The sequence below is a fragment of the Neodiprion pinetum genome, chromosome 2 (assembly GCF_021155775.2).
Source record: "Neodiprion pinetum isolate iyNeoPine1 chromosome 2, iyNeoPine1.2, whole genome shotgun sequence".
NCBI classification, from domain to species: domain Eukaryota; kingdom Metazoa; phylum Arthropoda; class Insecta; order Hymenoptera; family Diprionidae; genus Neodiprion; species Neodiprion pinetum.
The window spans coordinates 30,309,933-30,325,068 of NC_060233.1; the positions used below are offsets into that span (position 1 = coordinate 30,309,933).

General features: G+C 45.8%; 1 protein-coding gene across 4 annotated transcripts in view; it reads left to right on the forward strand.

Moving 5' to 3' along the window:
* GluClalpha (glycine receptor alpha 1) overlaps nt 1–15,136 on the forward strand; it is a 101,161-nt gene that overhangs the window by 40,636 nt on the left and 45,389 nt on the right. For 3 of the 4 annotated variants that reach the window (XM_046610712.2, XM_046610711.2, XM_046610713.2), the window contains exons 2-3: nt 492–559; nt 10,676–10,788. In XM_046610712.2, coding sequence (XP_046466668.1) covers nt 501–559; nt 10,676–10,788 — 172 coding nt within the window. In that variant the 5' untranslated portion in view covers nt 492–500. The remainder of the gene's footprint in view (nt 1–491; nt 560–10,675; nt 10,789–15,136) is intronic. The other variant, XM_046610715.2, reaches the window with a different exon arrangement.

Consider the following 15,136-nt stretch of genomic DNA (forward strand, 5'->3'; position numbering starts at 1 on the left):
GAACAACGGAAAAACAAAGAAAAATAGAACAAATTTAGGATAAGTTGTTAAATATTTTGAACCACCATAATTTCGAGGAGCAACGAAAGTTTGAATTTCATTCTCGAATGCCTTACGTCGCATATCAATTCATATAATCAAGTTCACTTCAGAAAACATTCGACTTTCGACGGTTGAATTTGATCGAGTGTTCGAAGCGTCGTTTTTAACGAATCAAGTTACTCCGACTTTGGCCAAGGAATAAACTGTAACTTTGTCACTTTAACGATCGTTCGGTACTCAAGAGCAAATGTCAACACCACGTTGGAAAGTCGTGTCCCGTCCGTGGTGAAAAAAGGGTGATCTGCGGAAGGTGGTACAATTACTCCGACGGTGTTAAGGGGTTGATTGGGTACGGGGGTAGGTGAAACGTTCGTAACTGCGGAGTCCCTCCGAAAACGGATTTTCGATGACATAATGTTATTCGTTTATTTTAACTTTTTTGTTTTCAGGCCGCCGCAATGTGGCCTGGGACGCTGCCGCTGGTGGTGTTGTTAACGACCCTGCTACATCCGTCAAGGTGAGTCGATGATTGATCATTTTCAACGTTAATCAATATCCAATAACCACTCTGCAGCCGCGGAGGAGGGCGGTAGACGATTCCGGTTTACGAGCCGCCCTCGACGCGCCGCGAATCTTTCCCCCGAGGAGGGTTTTCCCTATTCCTGTAGCGGCAATCCTGCACCGAACGATCGGCCAGTTGGGAGTAAAGTCGACTTAGACGGTGGGATATTTGTGAATTATACACCGACCTCGGAATCGCGAGAGTAAAGGGTCGCGCACGCCTGCCGTGAATGGCTCGCCGCCGCCCGGAACCAGGCCCACATCCGGCTATTGGAGTCTCGTAGGGGTTTTCATCAGAAATCAGCCCGCGGCTACCAGACCAGCTTAAATATTTCACTCGGCCCCGAGGCTCGTCTCGACACTGAGCGCGTTTAGCGCCGCGGAAATATTTCAAGTTTACCTCACCACCCCTTCAGGTGTAAGGGGTTGCAGCGCTGCCTGCGGATCATCTGCGGGGCTTCCGGCGCAATCGGTTAGGCGTCGGTGTTTTATAATTTGAAAGAGAACCCGGGGACCGAAACAACGCGACATGTACCCACGTGTATGTGTGCGCAGGTATGACGTACACGTTGTATATGTGCGAGTATGTAAGGCCGGGGTGAAACACCAGGAAGGAGGTTTCAATCAGCGCCCGGGTACACAGGACGCGATCCATACGTCGCGTCCATGTGTGTGCCTACATATGTTGTATTTTAATAACTCTTTGTGCGGCTCTTTCTTTCGCCGCGGAAGTACCGTAGCGGTGGTGAGAATGAGTGATGAGACATGATGGGCACAAAGCGAGTGGGTAAATATTTGGCTCATAAATGTTGACACTCGCTCGAACCTGTCGCGGTAGGCTCGGCGTGACAATAGCTATCCCCCCATCCTCGACCCTTGATTCTCGATCCTCGATCCTCGATCCTCCTGCAATCAACCTCCGGGCGTTTTGGCTGGGCGGTATTATTCCGTCGGTCGCATCACGAGTCGTCCTATTCTTCAGGTTTAATCTCATACGGTCGGTGCACATTGTGCAGGGGTGACTCTAGCAAAAGGAACCACGTTGTCCCAAAGACGCTTGCTGTAATCTGATAAAAAGATTTCAAAGGAAGCAGTTTTTTTTTTTTTTTTTTTTGTTCGATACGCAGATGATTTATCTCTCAAGCCCATCGGTAGCTCAAGTTCACCGATTTGTGTCTTTCGCAATTCTTCACCAAGAAACGTAATCAAAGTCGAGTTTCGAGTCACGAAGCCGTGAAAACCGCTAAAGAGTCTTGCAACCAGTATCGTTAATTCGCTGTTGCACGATTCTTGAAAAGTTTTTATCGTCAAAACACCAGCGATATACGTCTGAGAGTCCCCAAGTCCCTCGAACATTGCGCAATACGTTTATAGCTGAAAATATTAGGCTCCTTTAGCCGGCGTCTCCCCAAGCCGCAAACGACGCGGTGTTATTGTGGAAATAAAACGAACGACCAGAATGTCTGCGACGACGACGACGACCAGTTTCGCCGTGAAATTAGCGCCGTAACATCCAAGGATTTCACTAGGAGAATGGATAAAAACGTCGGACTAGCTAAGCAGAAGAACTTGGTTTAATGTATGCGGTGGCACGCTTCTTCTCCGCCTACCGTTCGCGTCGTCCCGGCAACCCTGGAATTAGTGGTTGTGACGCTATTAAAGGATCAACTCGTTGTGTGCCCGGAAAACAATCCATCTTCCCGAGCACCGAGATGAGTAAGTCGTGGCTTAATTCTAACCTGGCTTCTCGGACACGGTTATCATATCTCTCGTAGGTACCGGATGATGTACGAGTAGTACCTACGTAGGAATAACGTAGTCCCAGTGTTTCGGAGCGCTGCTCCGGGAACATTACTTCACCGGTACTCCGGATTCCCCGATGAAATCGTACGGTGAAATACGGGGATCTCTTCAGATCGCAGTTGAAAGCAGTTGAAGAAACGAGCCGAACATGACTTTTAAATGGGGGCACAATTCTCTCGGAACGTTTCAATTCCTGACAGCTATTACCCTTGACGATTTCCAAGGCTTGAAACCTCTCCGGGGAACCCGTCGCGAAGAACAAAGAAGCAGCTCCAGATTTACGATACGATCTATTTCCAGCGCGAATGAAAGGTCTGCACTTGTAGCAACAGTCCGTTGGCCTCGGAATCACCGGTTCGGGAGAGAATCTGACGAGGTGGTATCGCGATAGAGGATAAAATCAGCAACTACGAAAACCGTTCCGCGCGCGAAATCCTTTCGTCAAATTCAAATGCGACAGCAGGAAATCTGATTAAAATTGAATTGACGCTACATAAAATCACTCCAGACCGCACGTGGTCATTTGTAGTCATGAATTCGGTCGTTTCGCCAAGAACCGGAGAAGTGAATAATCCCCCGAGACCACCTGCTGTATAGGTTCGGAAAAGTTTTGCGATACAATCTGGAGCGTAGAGAGCGGGAGAGAGAGAAAGAGAGAAAGAGGGAGATGGGCGGGGAGGAGGGAGTGAGAGAGAGAGAGAGAGAGAGAGCGAGCAACAAAATTTTCCACGACCCGTTAGGTATACGAACCAGAATCTTGTATCTCCGGAAGGACAGCGTCCGAGGGGGTCTTGAGCTGAAGCTAGGCCGGGAACCCGACGTATCGTAATTTAAAAGTCCAATGCCGGAAATTGCATTCGCCGGAGTCACGATAGCAAAGCCAAATCAATGTCCTCGTATACCGTATAGGTCTGCACTCTGACCTCCACACGCAGATACGCTTTATACATACATATTTACTCGGGGTGGATACAGACTCGCCTAACGCTCGTAACTTATACGTTGACCCTTCAACCGTTGCGGCAAAGCGTCGACGTTTTTTTTCGCAATACCCGCCTATTTTCCTGCAACTTCACCATCGCGTCACGTACCAAACAAGACATTCCCATTGAGGATGCAACATGTATCGACGCGGATCGGGTCGAATTCCTGGCGTTACTTCGTGACCACCTGCACCGTGTCGGAATGCAGGTCACCCGATGGTCAAACTGGGTGTCCGGTAGGACGGTGACCAGTTTTTGTTCCACACACTGCAACGGCGACTGCTGAGCCGAACCGTGTGTGTGTATATTTCATCCTGTTTTACGGAATCCTCTCCACACCCCGTATCTCTTCCGGGAGGAAATAATCACGGGGCATTGGAGATCGATTCATTCGAGCTGTCGGAGCTCGACGATATTCGACGATATTCTCGCAACTATGATTACTACGTGACGTCTGCACGCTGCAGGTTGTACGATGCACGGTGCATCATCGATTGGTTCAGACAGTGCGCGGTGTTGTTGCGATGTTGCTGCGGGGCGTGGATTCGAGAGCAGAAATGTTTTCTGAAATCCGTATCGTCGAGGTGGCGAACAACCGACCCTCTACACACGTATACGGCATACGTATACAGCACGGACCTACGCTCGCACATATCCCAGCGGTAATCCCGTTTCTATGTAAATTACATCCAAGAGGCCGAGCCCCGGGCAGCAACAGCTGTCGCCAATGTGACGGGAGATAAATTTCCTAGTCATTTGCGGTGTGCAGTTCAGAGTTGACGGCTTGCCGAACCCCACAGAGATGTTCGAGTTCCGACGAACGGTAGGATAGTTTCTCCAGATTCGCCCTTGGCACGTACCGCAGCCCCTTCTCTGCTTCCCATCGCGACATCTTCTTCGTCGGGTATGCGAACGGCCGCACGTCGCTGCACTTGAACGGGGATTACACGAATCGTAGAGAGCTTTCGGTAATAGCCGCGATATTCCTGGCGGGCGCGATACAATTAATGTCGACTGTGAGTATTTACGTCCAGTTGTGGGAATCCCGCGTACCATATGTCGTGCTTAAATTATACGCGTGTGCTGTGCGAAGGCAGGCGCGGGTCTGAACCCGGACGTACGGCTCAGGATCCTCTCATTAACACGGCGCCGCCCTCATTAACTGCTTTTCGAGTCTTCTCCATCCCTCGTATAACTCCTCTTTCGCCCTCGCGGCCGCCCGTTCAGAATCACCTCTTATCGCTCCCCCTCGCTCACCCCTATACTTGATGGATCTCGTGCGCGCGCTAATTGTTTACCCATCATGCCTTATTATTAGCACAATGTGTAAGTGGGGTACCAGGCTGCCAGCCCAGGTTATAGACAGGCGGTTGTGTAGTGGTTCGTGATCTCCCTTAAAAGAGGAAAAGCGAGACGGAGAGAGGAAGGAGAAAGCGAGAGGCACCTACAGGGAGCGGAAAGGAGGGAGTCAATCTGGAATTCAATAATGCCCGTCCTCCCGGCATGGCATAACGATCGAACTAGGAATACGGGTCTTTTTGAGGAAATAAATCAGTCGGTACAAATCCCAGATATGTTGGGATCGAAGAGGTTTTCGTTCCCCTTCGTTTATTGATTCATCAATTTGCCCGTACGTGAATTGTGGTCAACTTGTTCTTCCCTTTTCTGGAAAGGCTACAGAGCCAGACGCAATATAGCTAAAAATTGGTTCTTCGCCTCCGTGATTCAACCTCAAATGAAAAAGAGAAAGAGAATAAATAATTTTCACGTACATGTGGAAAACTCTTCTTCGCAAACTCGGTCATTACGTCCAGAGTACATCTTGCAGCTTCGTACAGTGTTTTCGAAACTCATGCGACAACCGCACGGCCCTTGATGCACGATTAATCGGCTCGGTCGAATCTGTGGATTCAAGTGAATTAGCAACGTCGTCGAGTGCTGTTCGGTACGGCTTTCACTGAACAGGTCTGAGTAGGTATAATTCGTCAAAGGTATCCGTCGATGAAGTTCATGTCATCGCATTTTGACCAATTAATTGCCAGTACCAAGTTTCATCCCAGCGCAACGTATTATCGTCAACGAGTAGCTGAACACCATCGGTTCGTAGAAAACGAGCCGCACTGCCAATTAGTCGGCTAATCCCTAACCTACGAACTTACCTCGTCCCTCCGCTTGGTGAAACGCCTTAACGTACCTGTCCGCGGTTTGGGCGTGTGGCCGTTACCCGCTGGTTATTTTAACATACGCCACGGTCTACGGCACGACCGTTTTGGTTTGTACATGTGAAGCAAGCAACGACTGGGGCAGATGCCTGAATTCGCACGCTTGGATATTTATGAATATACATCGTAATCCCTTCACTACCGGTTACCACCAGCTGAGCCCGGGTTCAACACGAGCTCATATCTCGATTCCTGGGGGAGGAGCGTGTCTTCTTCTTAACCGGAATGAAGGGTTCATTGTTCATTCCGTCCTTATTTCGCCCCTGAATTTTATCGCCCCAGTGTGTCTTCCAGGACGCGGAATGAAGTGGGAGAAGGAATAGCACAATAACGGAACAACACCAACGGAGACCGTACTTGTCACGTGCCAACCGATGCGATGGGTCCGTATTTCACGATTCTCTGTCAAATCTTGTTTCCCGCCGATCAAGGTCTCCGCGTCGCGGTTGGGACATCGATAAAAAATTTAAGGGATTGAGTGTAGAGTCTTGTCCTTACCGCACCACCTCGCCTCGCGTGGTAGACGTCTCCGTGCGTCGGTCCGTTGGGGTATCGTCGAAAATGTTTCCGGGAAATAGGCTCTACGGTCGGGATTATACGAAAACAAACTCCGCCCGGCTTCGGCGGGGCAAACTTTTTTATTGCCAGAGATAATCCGAAGAGGGTTGAAGGCCTCGGTCGAACTTGTAGCGGTTACAATGCCTCTCGGTACTTCGCTGCGCGGGTGCCATTGTTGCATGGTCTCCGCGCGTCGCCGCTCGTCCTGTTCTTCGACGGTCGTCGACGCTCTCCTTTTTCATACCCCGGAGGCTGGAGCCTCCGCCTCCCGCCTCCCGCCTCCCGCCCCCGTCGCCGCGTCTGCATCGGCGCTCGACGCCCAGATAAACACTCGACCGCACCTGACGTGTACCTACATGTGCTGTGCACATATCAGTAGGAGTACATTATAGTTCCACGTCTATGCAAGCATCCCGAGCACAGGATGCTGTTTTGGCATCCAGGTGACTGCGGACACCTAATCCTAGCGCCCGAGCGCTTGTAGCAAAGGTTTTCGGGTCGCCTTTGAACTTTCCGGATCCCGTGCATCCGCAAATACTTGTAATGAAGACGTACTTTTTTAACGCACAGGTTGGTACGTTTCTTTCTCGCAAAACCGATAGACAAGTATTTACGTAATGAAATGGATGAAACAGAAGTACCAGTTTGTAAGACTAGCCAATGTTTGTTCACTGGAATACCCTGAAGCGGTGCGGGAGCTCATGTTACATCCTCCCGAAGCATCGTTGTTAGATAAACAAGATTTCTGAGACGTAACACACTAACAGCAGTTAGATTGAACGAAAATGAGAAAAGTGGTTTGTTATCGGGAATCAGACGGTTAAGAGGTATGTAAATTTCAAACTCTAATGGTCCGGAGCTTGTGAAAAACGCAATTACTACGGTAAGGTGAAATCTGATTTCGTCTCGAAAATGTCAGAGGCTTCAAAACTGATCGCAAAGATTAGGGGAGACGTGAGAGAATTTGTCTCCCCGAGGAAAAGGCACGTCTCTTTTACAACTTGGCGAATATTGATCGTTCAAGGTTTGAAGTGAAATTTCTTGCCAATTAAAGATTACATGGTTTAGAAAATCACTGAAACGGAAGTTCATAACCAGGTTCATATTTGACACAACGGATGGGTCTTTTCCGAAGATGTACCTACCTACTGATTGGATAAAAGAAAAAAAAAAGAACTTCATGTGATCGTGAGAGGCAGTGTTACGAAAACAAACTTTAAAAGACTTTTCAGCTGAGTTAACAAAACTGTGTTACGCGAAATGCTGTGTCATATCGTGAGAGATACCCCTTTTTATAAGGTACATACCCTTTAAGTCACTTAGAAACTCGGCAGCTCATCTTTCGAGACGATGGTTTGATATGCACTTATATAGCCGCACCGACGTGAACACGGTGCCACAAAATGAAACGGAGGAATCGTTCCTCATCAAGAACGTATAGAATGTGATGGGTTACACTCGGAGATCTCATGCTTGATAAAATTTTCACCAAATTGTTGAACGAGATGAAGGCACCACACCTGAGCGAGCCTGACATCCTTTTAACTGATAAAACCGGTACTTCACACGCTGTTACCCGAGAATGAAACTGAACTGCGAGATTGAAGAGACGGGAATTCGCCACCCTAAAAAAACCGGGTATTCCGGGGTATAGGTGCTAACCTTGTTTTCTCGATGGAGCGACAGATCCTGTACACGACTGACGCCGCGCCTTTCTGAAGTATACGCGTAACATATTCAGCCACGTCTGCCTCGAGGATTCGCGTACAAAAGCGAGTTATACGTATGGGTAGGTAGACGCATGCACGGTATAGGTAATTGATTATTATCTTGGATATGGTCCCACTCTCACTCTTTATTCCCCCCCGCCGGTCTCGTCGCCCCTTGCACTCTGCTGATACAGAATATATAGACCCTGCGTGGCACCACTCGCCCAAAAAGCTCGCTTTGATCGTCACAAAGCATTGCTCTGAGCTTTGATAATTGGCTCTACGGAGGGTCGGGGGCGAAGGAATTTACCAAGGTTGGCTTTGTACCGCCCTGGGCCCGTTCTCACGGGTCATAATACAAGTCGCTGCAAAGGAAACGTACACCGCAGCCAATCTTCGTGTAGGTATATGCACTACGGATTAACCTTCTCAGCCATACAGGCACGTACACGCACAACAATCACTGATTGTTAAGCTTTATTCGAGTCGCGCTCTCCAGAAAAACCGCAGTCCGATTCGCCAACGTTGAAACTTCAAGCCGGCGGTCGTTGGTTCACGTCCGTGATTCATTTTTCGATCCCGCGTCACCTCGGTCTGTGTTTTGCCATGACCCTGCGTCTCAACTGTAACGCCTTGCTGACATATCGCGACCAGTTTCTGCATAGAATGTCAATAACTTCCGTGACGCGACTGAGCAGCGGGCGGGGGTTGCAGGCCCAGGTGATTTCTCCCGAGTGGAAATGAACCATTGAAATCGTGAGATAATCGGAGAATGAATCGAGGAGGTTGTGAGAAAAACAGGCACACCAAACACGTTTGCAGGATCCTTGGATAGGTGCGTCTATAGTCTCTCTAATTAATAACATCAGGCTGCTTGGATATCGATGAAACGTTCCGATCCGTTCATCGGGTAGCTGGCTGATGTCGGTTTTGGCCGGGTAGTCACGATGACGAAGCAACGACGCGGAGGAAGAGGAATCAGGCGAGTCGAGGGTGTGGCGGCTCGGTGAAATGGAACGGGCAGGCTCTCCACTTCCTTAATATACCCCTCATACATTCTCCACGGGTGCCTGACGGATTCCGTAAAAACATAACATCGGCTTATTGTGATTAATGTCGTCCTCGGAAGTGTTTGTCTATCCATCAACCCCTCAAATCTTTCCACGACTACTCCGCCTCACCGTTTATAATCCACAAGCACTCGTCTAGATGAAATAAATGTTTATTCAAAGGGGCCGGATGACGATAAGAAATTGCAGATTGGTTTTAACATTGTAATACGGTACACCTGGTGTCCAAAGAAACATGAACTCAGATCGAGTTGGCTGGGTGTCAGACTCATTTCGAAACTGCGTAAAACTCACAAACGTGACAATTTATTTCATACCTTTCCACGATATTCCATCACCGCGATTATGCTCCAGGCTCCACCAACGGCGTTCGAGAATTGTTCAATTCGAGAGTTTCGGAGGTGCTTTTTTGCGATGGCTCCTCGGAGTTGACACGCCGCGGAAGGCCGAGCATACGTGCTACGTGCATACGTACATCCACACGTGCATGAACGTAGATGAGCGAACACCTCGAAATATTAACGAACGCTCGTTTATTACACGTTTTATGTGTATCCAGGCGTCAGGCGAAGCACGGAGGTTATGCGCTGTCGTGTTCAGCTCACCCCGCTGCGCGCAGGTTTTGAATGGCCAAGTTTGCAATTAACCCAGAAAAGGCAAACGACGTTCCGCAAATGTTGTATAACACGTATATGTATACGTGTATTCCATAATTGAAACCGCTTAGCATCCGTTTAGCTCTGCTTTGCCAACCTTCGTTCGTATTCAATTGTGTCGTTTAGTTGCTCGCGGTATTTTTCATTTACCAAAAGAGTATTAGACCGTCGGTTTCCAGAGTTGCTGTTTTTTATTTTTTTATTTTTTTTTTGTTTTTTGTTTCATTTCTTTTCTTTTTTTTTTCCCTTTCTTTTTATTTTCGTCCTAATTTTTTCATTCCCTCCTCTTCCGCTGGTTTCAAACTGACAATTAACTGCGTGAATCTCTTCAAAGAACAGAGAAGCTCACCGACTTCAAAGAGCACGACTGCGGGACATGTTGGCGAATGTACGCTCGTATAACAGATGTACGTATACGATACAACACACCGGCGTACAACTCAACACGCTTTTGCCTTACGCGTTAACCATTAAAATTTTCGTCTAGCCACCGAAGCGCGACCAACCTTCGAGGCACGACGAGAGATATTTCGAGTCTGTCTTTTGTGGCAATAACGTCTTCCCCGGAGCGTCCCTCTGTCTCTCCATCTTCACTTCCATTCCGTATCTCTTTGCCACGTTTCTCAACATAGTTGCGAACCTGTTTGTCGTAATTCCGGTGGCTTTTGCCTCCCTTAACTTGGCAAGGGTATTAATTTCTTAGCCAAAGGACAGACACTCAGCCTCTCGACATTGTTGGGCCAATACCACTGTTCTCTCTTGGCAACCTTACGTATGAATCGTATTGAATTTCTGTGAAAACTTGAAAGGTGTAACTTGCTTTCTTTACAATATGCATATAATTCATATACCTACCGATTGATCAACGGATACGAATGTTTCGCGTACGTTGTACGTATACTTGGGAATTATAGGTGTGCGGGAAAACCCTTCGGTGTTGAAAACAAATAGTGCAAAACAAAAGATAAGGCTTCTTCTATAGCGAGTAAAACTCTTTTCTCGGGATATAATGTCATCCTCACCGCGTTTCGAGGCAATATTTAATCGGTGTTTTCTAACGATCGATTACAGATGTACGTCGGGAAAGGTGAACTTCAGGGAGAAGGAGAAGCAGGTCCTGGACAACATCCTCGGCCCGGGGCGTTACGACGCTCGAATACGTCCGAGCGGGGAGAATGGGACGGGTAAGTAATCCGTATTTGTGCAAAAAAATCTATCAAGTAACACGTAACGTATTGTTATATCATTACAATTATTATTATTATTATTATTATTATTATTATTATTATTATTATTATTATTATTATTATTATTATTGTTATCCTTATTATTATTATTATTATTATTGTTATCCTTATTATTATTATCACTACCGAGGAGCTATTATATTCATCGTCGTATACTTTAATTACGTGTTGCGTTCGCGCGTTGCAATATTATTGCGCGAATCAAGGGTGAAATACAAAGAATGCTGAGAAAATAATACCGGTTCGTTATACGAAATGAATATAACGCGTCTAGTGTAACGATACAAAAAATAATAATGTATAATATAAATTATGTACCTTAGATTATACAGCAAAAGAGATACCTGTGAAATATTACGACGTAAAACCTATTCGGACGTAAAGTTGAATAAAACCCTTGTATTTATCGAATTTAAATATCTCCCGGCTGCTTACATTGCAAACAAGAATTGATAGCCACCGCATATTGATCAGCGCATAAATTAAAATTTAATCTGTGATGCTAAATCGTCGCGTTGATAATCACGCGGGGGGAGAAGACTTGAACAGTTTTTATTTTTATCCTTTATTCTGTGTCATTTTTATTTTCATTTTTATCTTATTCTTTAAATATTCAGCTGTACGGAGACTCGTCAAGATATTCTTATTGCGGGAATACCTGACTGTGTATAAATTAAGGCATTCTTATAATCTACCTGCAGGTCATCGCGACTATTAATTTAAATTGAGAAATATTTGACTTTACATAATCTTTGACATCCGTTGCAGATTTAATGTGCCCAATATGTTATCTTGAATTCCGCACGGGTGGGGGGAGAGGGTCGCAATGTATTATAACAAAAACCGAAGACGAAATCTCCATGTTGAAAAAATGTTCTACCGACGGAGCATATTTTTCATTTAAACTTTTTCGCCTCAACACTCCCAGGGAGCCCCAGCTCTTCAACTCCCTTGTCGTTTGGTACAAACCTAGAGTTAAAACGTGTGAAATTCCTTTCAACATAACCCATCTGAAGAGGGGTTCGCATTAAGCCTGGCAATGAGCATTAACCATGAAATTACCCGAAAAATTCGAGCCTGGTGAAATTAAATAATTAAACAACGCGCGCTGCAGACAGGATGCGTTATTATTTATGCACCGTGCATACGAATGAATTACTATACACGCCCAAAACTGTGATTCGCCTTTTTGCCCTCGTCTTCCTCTCCAGTTGTTTCTTTTGATCGTCGTCGTTTTCTTCTTCCTTCATTTTACCGACTATAATTTAAACGCCGTATAAGATGAAGCACAAAAATATTTAGAAACGAATCGAAAATATATTGGTTATAAAAAAGAAAAGAAAGAAAAAAAAAAAATCCGCGATACGTACAATCAACGAAATGGAATCTGCAGGTATTCTTGTAAGATCTTCAAAATTATTGCCCAAACTCGCGCAATTTCTTTCGACGCATCGGCAAGGCAGATATTTCACAGGAATTTAACCCAAGGGATGTAAAATGTCTACGGGATAAATAAGGTTCACGTACCTACGTACGTACATACGTGTATCTGACACGTGCGCGCGAGAACACTTTGAGCCTCTGCATATTTACAAGTACCTACGCTACCTCTTGCAGCGCTCGTCCGCATAGCGAAGTTTGTCTAGCCTGTTGAAATTTTATCGCACACATTGCGGATATACCGACTCTCGAGGTATATCGCTGTGAATTTCGTATTTACAAGTACGTGCAGCCTAGCCGCGAAAAAGATCGGCGAGTTAGTTGGGCGTACATTCGGTCCTTTATAGAATTTTCACTGCCTCGTTTCGCTCCTCCGGAAGTTACTTCAATTTCAGATCTCGGTGTTTACGTATTCGAAACGGGACTTTACCCCGCATCCTTTCCATAAACTGGCCCAACATTTATGGCTCGTTTCCCATCCAACCGGTAACCCTGCCCCTTACGAATTTCAAGCAATCTATCAACCGGCAGTACCGCTCTCTCTCTCTCTCTCTCTCTCTCTCTCTCTCTCTGCGTTTGTGCGATATATTCGAAACGCGCGTTACGTCATGCAGGGGTTTAAAGTCAAACCTACGATGCCTAGAATCAGTTATTTCCGTTTGGCAATAGTCTTTATTCGAATTTATATCTCTGCCAACGTTACAACGGCATCGTTCTCTTTTTGTTGGGTTTATAAATTACGGTGGATCTGTTCATTAAATTTTATTCTTCATACTCGACAAGAAATGTGATCGTTTTCAATGAGTTCGGAGTCAATAACGTTAATGTCTACATTACGTTAGTCCTTATCACTACTCGTACCTTATTACTGTTTGTAATTTTTCACCCAATTTTGTGCCTGATTGGTTGAAATTTATTTTCGTTCTCGTGATTGGTTACAAAATAATTACAGTAATTTTTACGCAGCTGAGATACCGAATCACTGCAGAAATTTACCTTGACTAACATTCCGAGATAATAACGAAAATCGTTTCTCCGCGCTCGGGTGTATCGAGAGTTTCGATAAAAAAAAATTGCAAGACAGCACAGAGTTACGGACCTAACGAAAATTGAAAAAAAAAAAAAAAAACGATGTGTTACGAGTAAAAACGATCGGGTCTTGAAACAGCACCGTCTCGCCGTTCGGTTTCCCAGGGTAAAACGTCGTGAAAATATTCGTATAACATATGAGATTCGATATGGTTTACGTGCACCTTTTATACACCTACCTCAGCGTTCCAGCGGAGTTGAATTATTGACCGAAGTGACGTGACATCGTACATCGGTAGATCTGCACGCCCGCCTATAAGTTATATTACACATACGTACGTACGTACGTAGAAAGTTATACGATACCGCCCGTAGCGAGGCACACCCACAACGCAATACGTACACACGTGCTCGGGGGTGCGCTGCGTTGCGGATGGAGGATACTTGGCCGCGTTTGCAGGGGATGGATGGCGGAGGAGGTGTGAGGGACGGTGCCGGGAAAATTGGCTGATCTTCGGCGAGGTTCGCGGAAATTATACAAACTTGTAATTTGTTGAGCGACGATAACGAGGCGACGCGCACCGACTCGGCAGCCACGCTTAGCTTATACACCCCGCGCCATAACCCGAAGTTTCGAATTTAAATTTCGACTTACAGGTTCGCCGACCTCCGGGGTGAGGGTTCAAGACGCCTTCCGCCCGCGCCTCGTAACGCCCTGTAACTGTATACGCTTAAATATATTATATAAAATATAGGCTTATACACAGAGACGCGTAGATTAGCCAGAACTGCGCCTGCAAGCTAAACAGATTTGTGGACCAAGGAATCCCGACGTCCGCAACGAACTTCACGGAATTCAACGGATGCGCACACCTTGCTAATTATACCTCTTACACACCCCTCAACGAGAGCCAGGCGATCCTGATAACGAAGATTTAACGCTGGGGAGATATTCCGAGAGAGAGAGAGAGAGAGAGAGAGAGAGAGAGAGAGAGAGAGAGAGAGAGAGAGAGAGAGAGAGAGAGAGACGCGCGTTAATTATACCGATCCTCTATCAAGCGTTGAAACTATCTTAAGCCTTGAGCATTATATGCCTATGCGATACATGGTATACCTACGTATACCAGCTCGTGCTCTTCAAATTGTCATTTGGATCATCCCGGGAATCGTATTTCAACTCGTCTGTAATTACAGGTAATAACGTGATTAACGTACGTATACGATTATGTATCACATAGTTATACGCGGGTTATAATTTTGCGCATTTATAAATAATAATCAGACATCTTATACAATACAGTATTTGATGTAGATGAATACGTTTGGCAATTTCGGAGCAAATATATTTCATCAGATGTTACGTGTGTATACTTGTTTGAAAGTTCACTGAGAAATTTCAGTAAATTGAATTGATTTATATTTTGTTTATGTAGTAAGAAAAAGTTTTGTACATAGTTTTTATAACGAAGATACCATATGTACGAGTTGATCCGACATTTTTATACGGTGTTTTGATAATACAGTCAATTATCCAGTTGAGACGAACTATACTTGAGTCAAAATTACAGAGGTGTATTAAACTAATCGTAAATTAAATTTATGTCAGAGAGCTTACGTGATTATTGCTGTGACAATTTACGGTTGCTCGAAACATAATTCCTTACTCGAAACAAAGTTAGTCTTCGCGATGCTGAAATTCGATCGATACTATCACGGCAGTGAAAATATGACAAAGAAGTAATTTCGCGAATCGCCCAGCCACGCTAGATTAATCACAGTTTCGTCCCCTCCTGCTCCTCGTCGTGTCATACGTGCA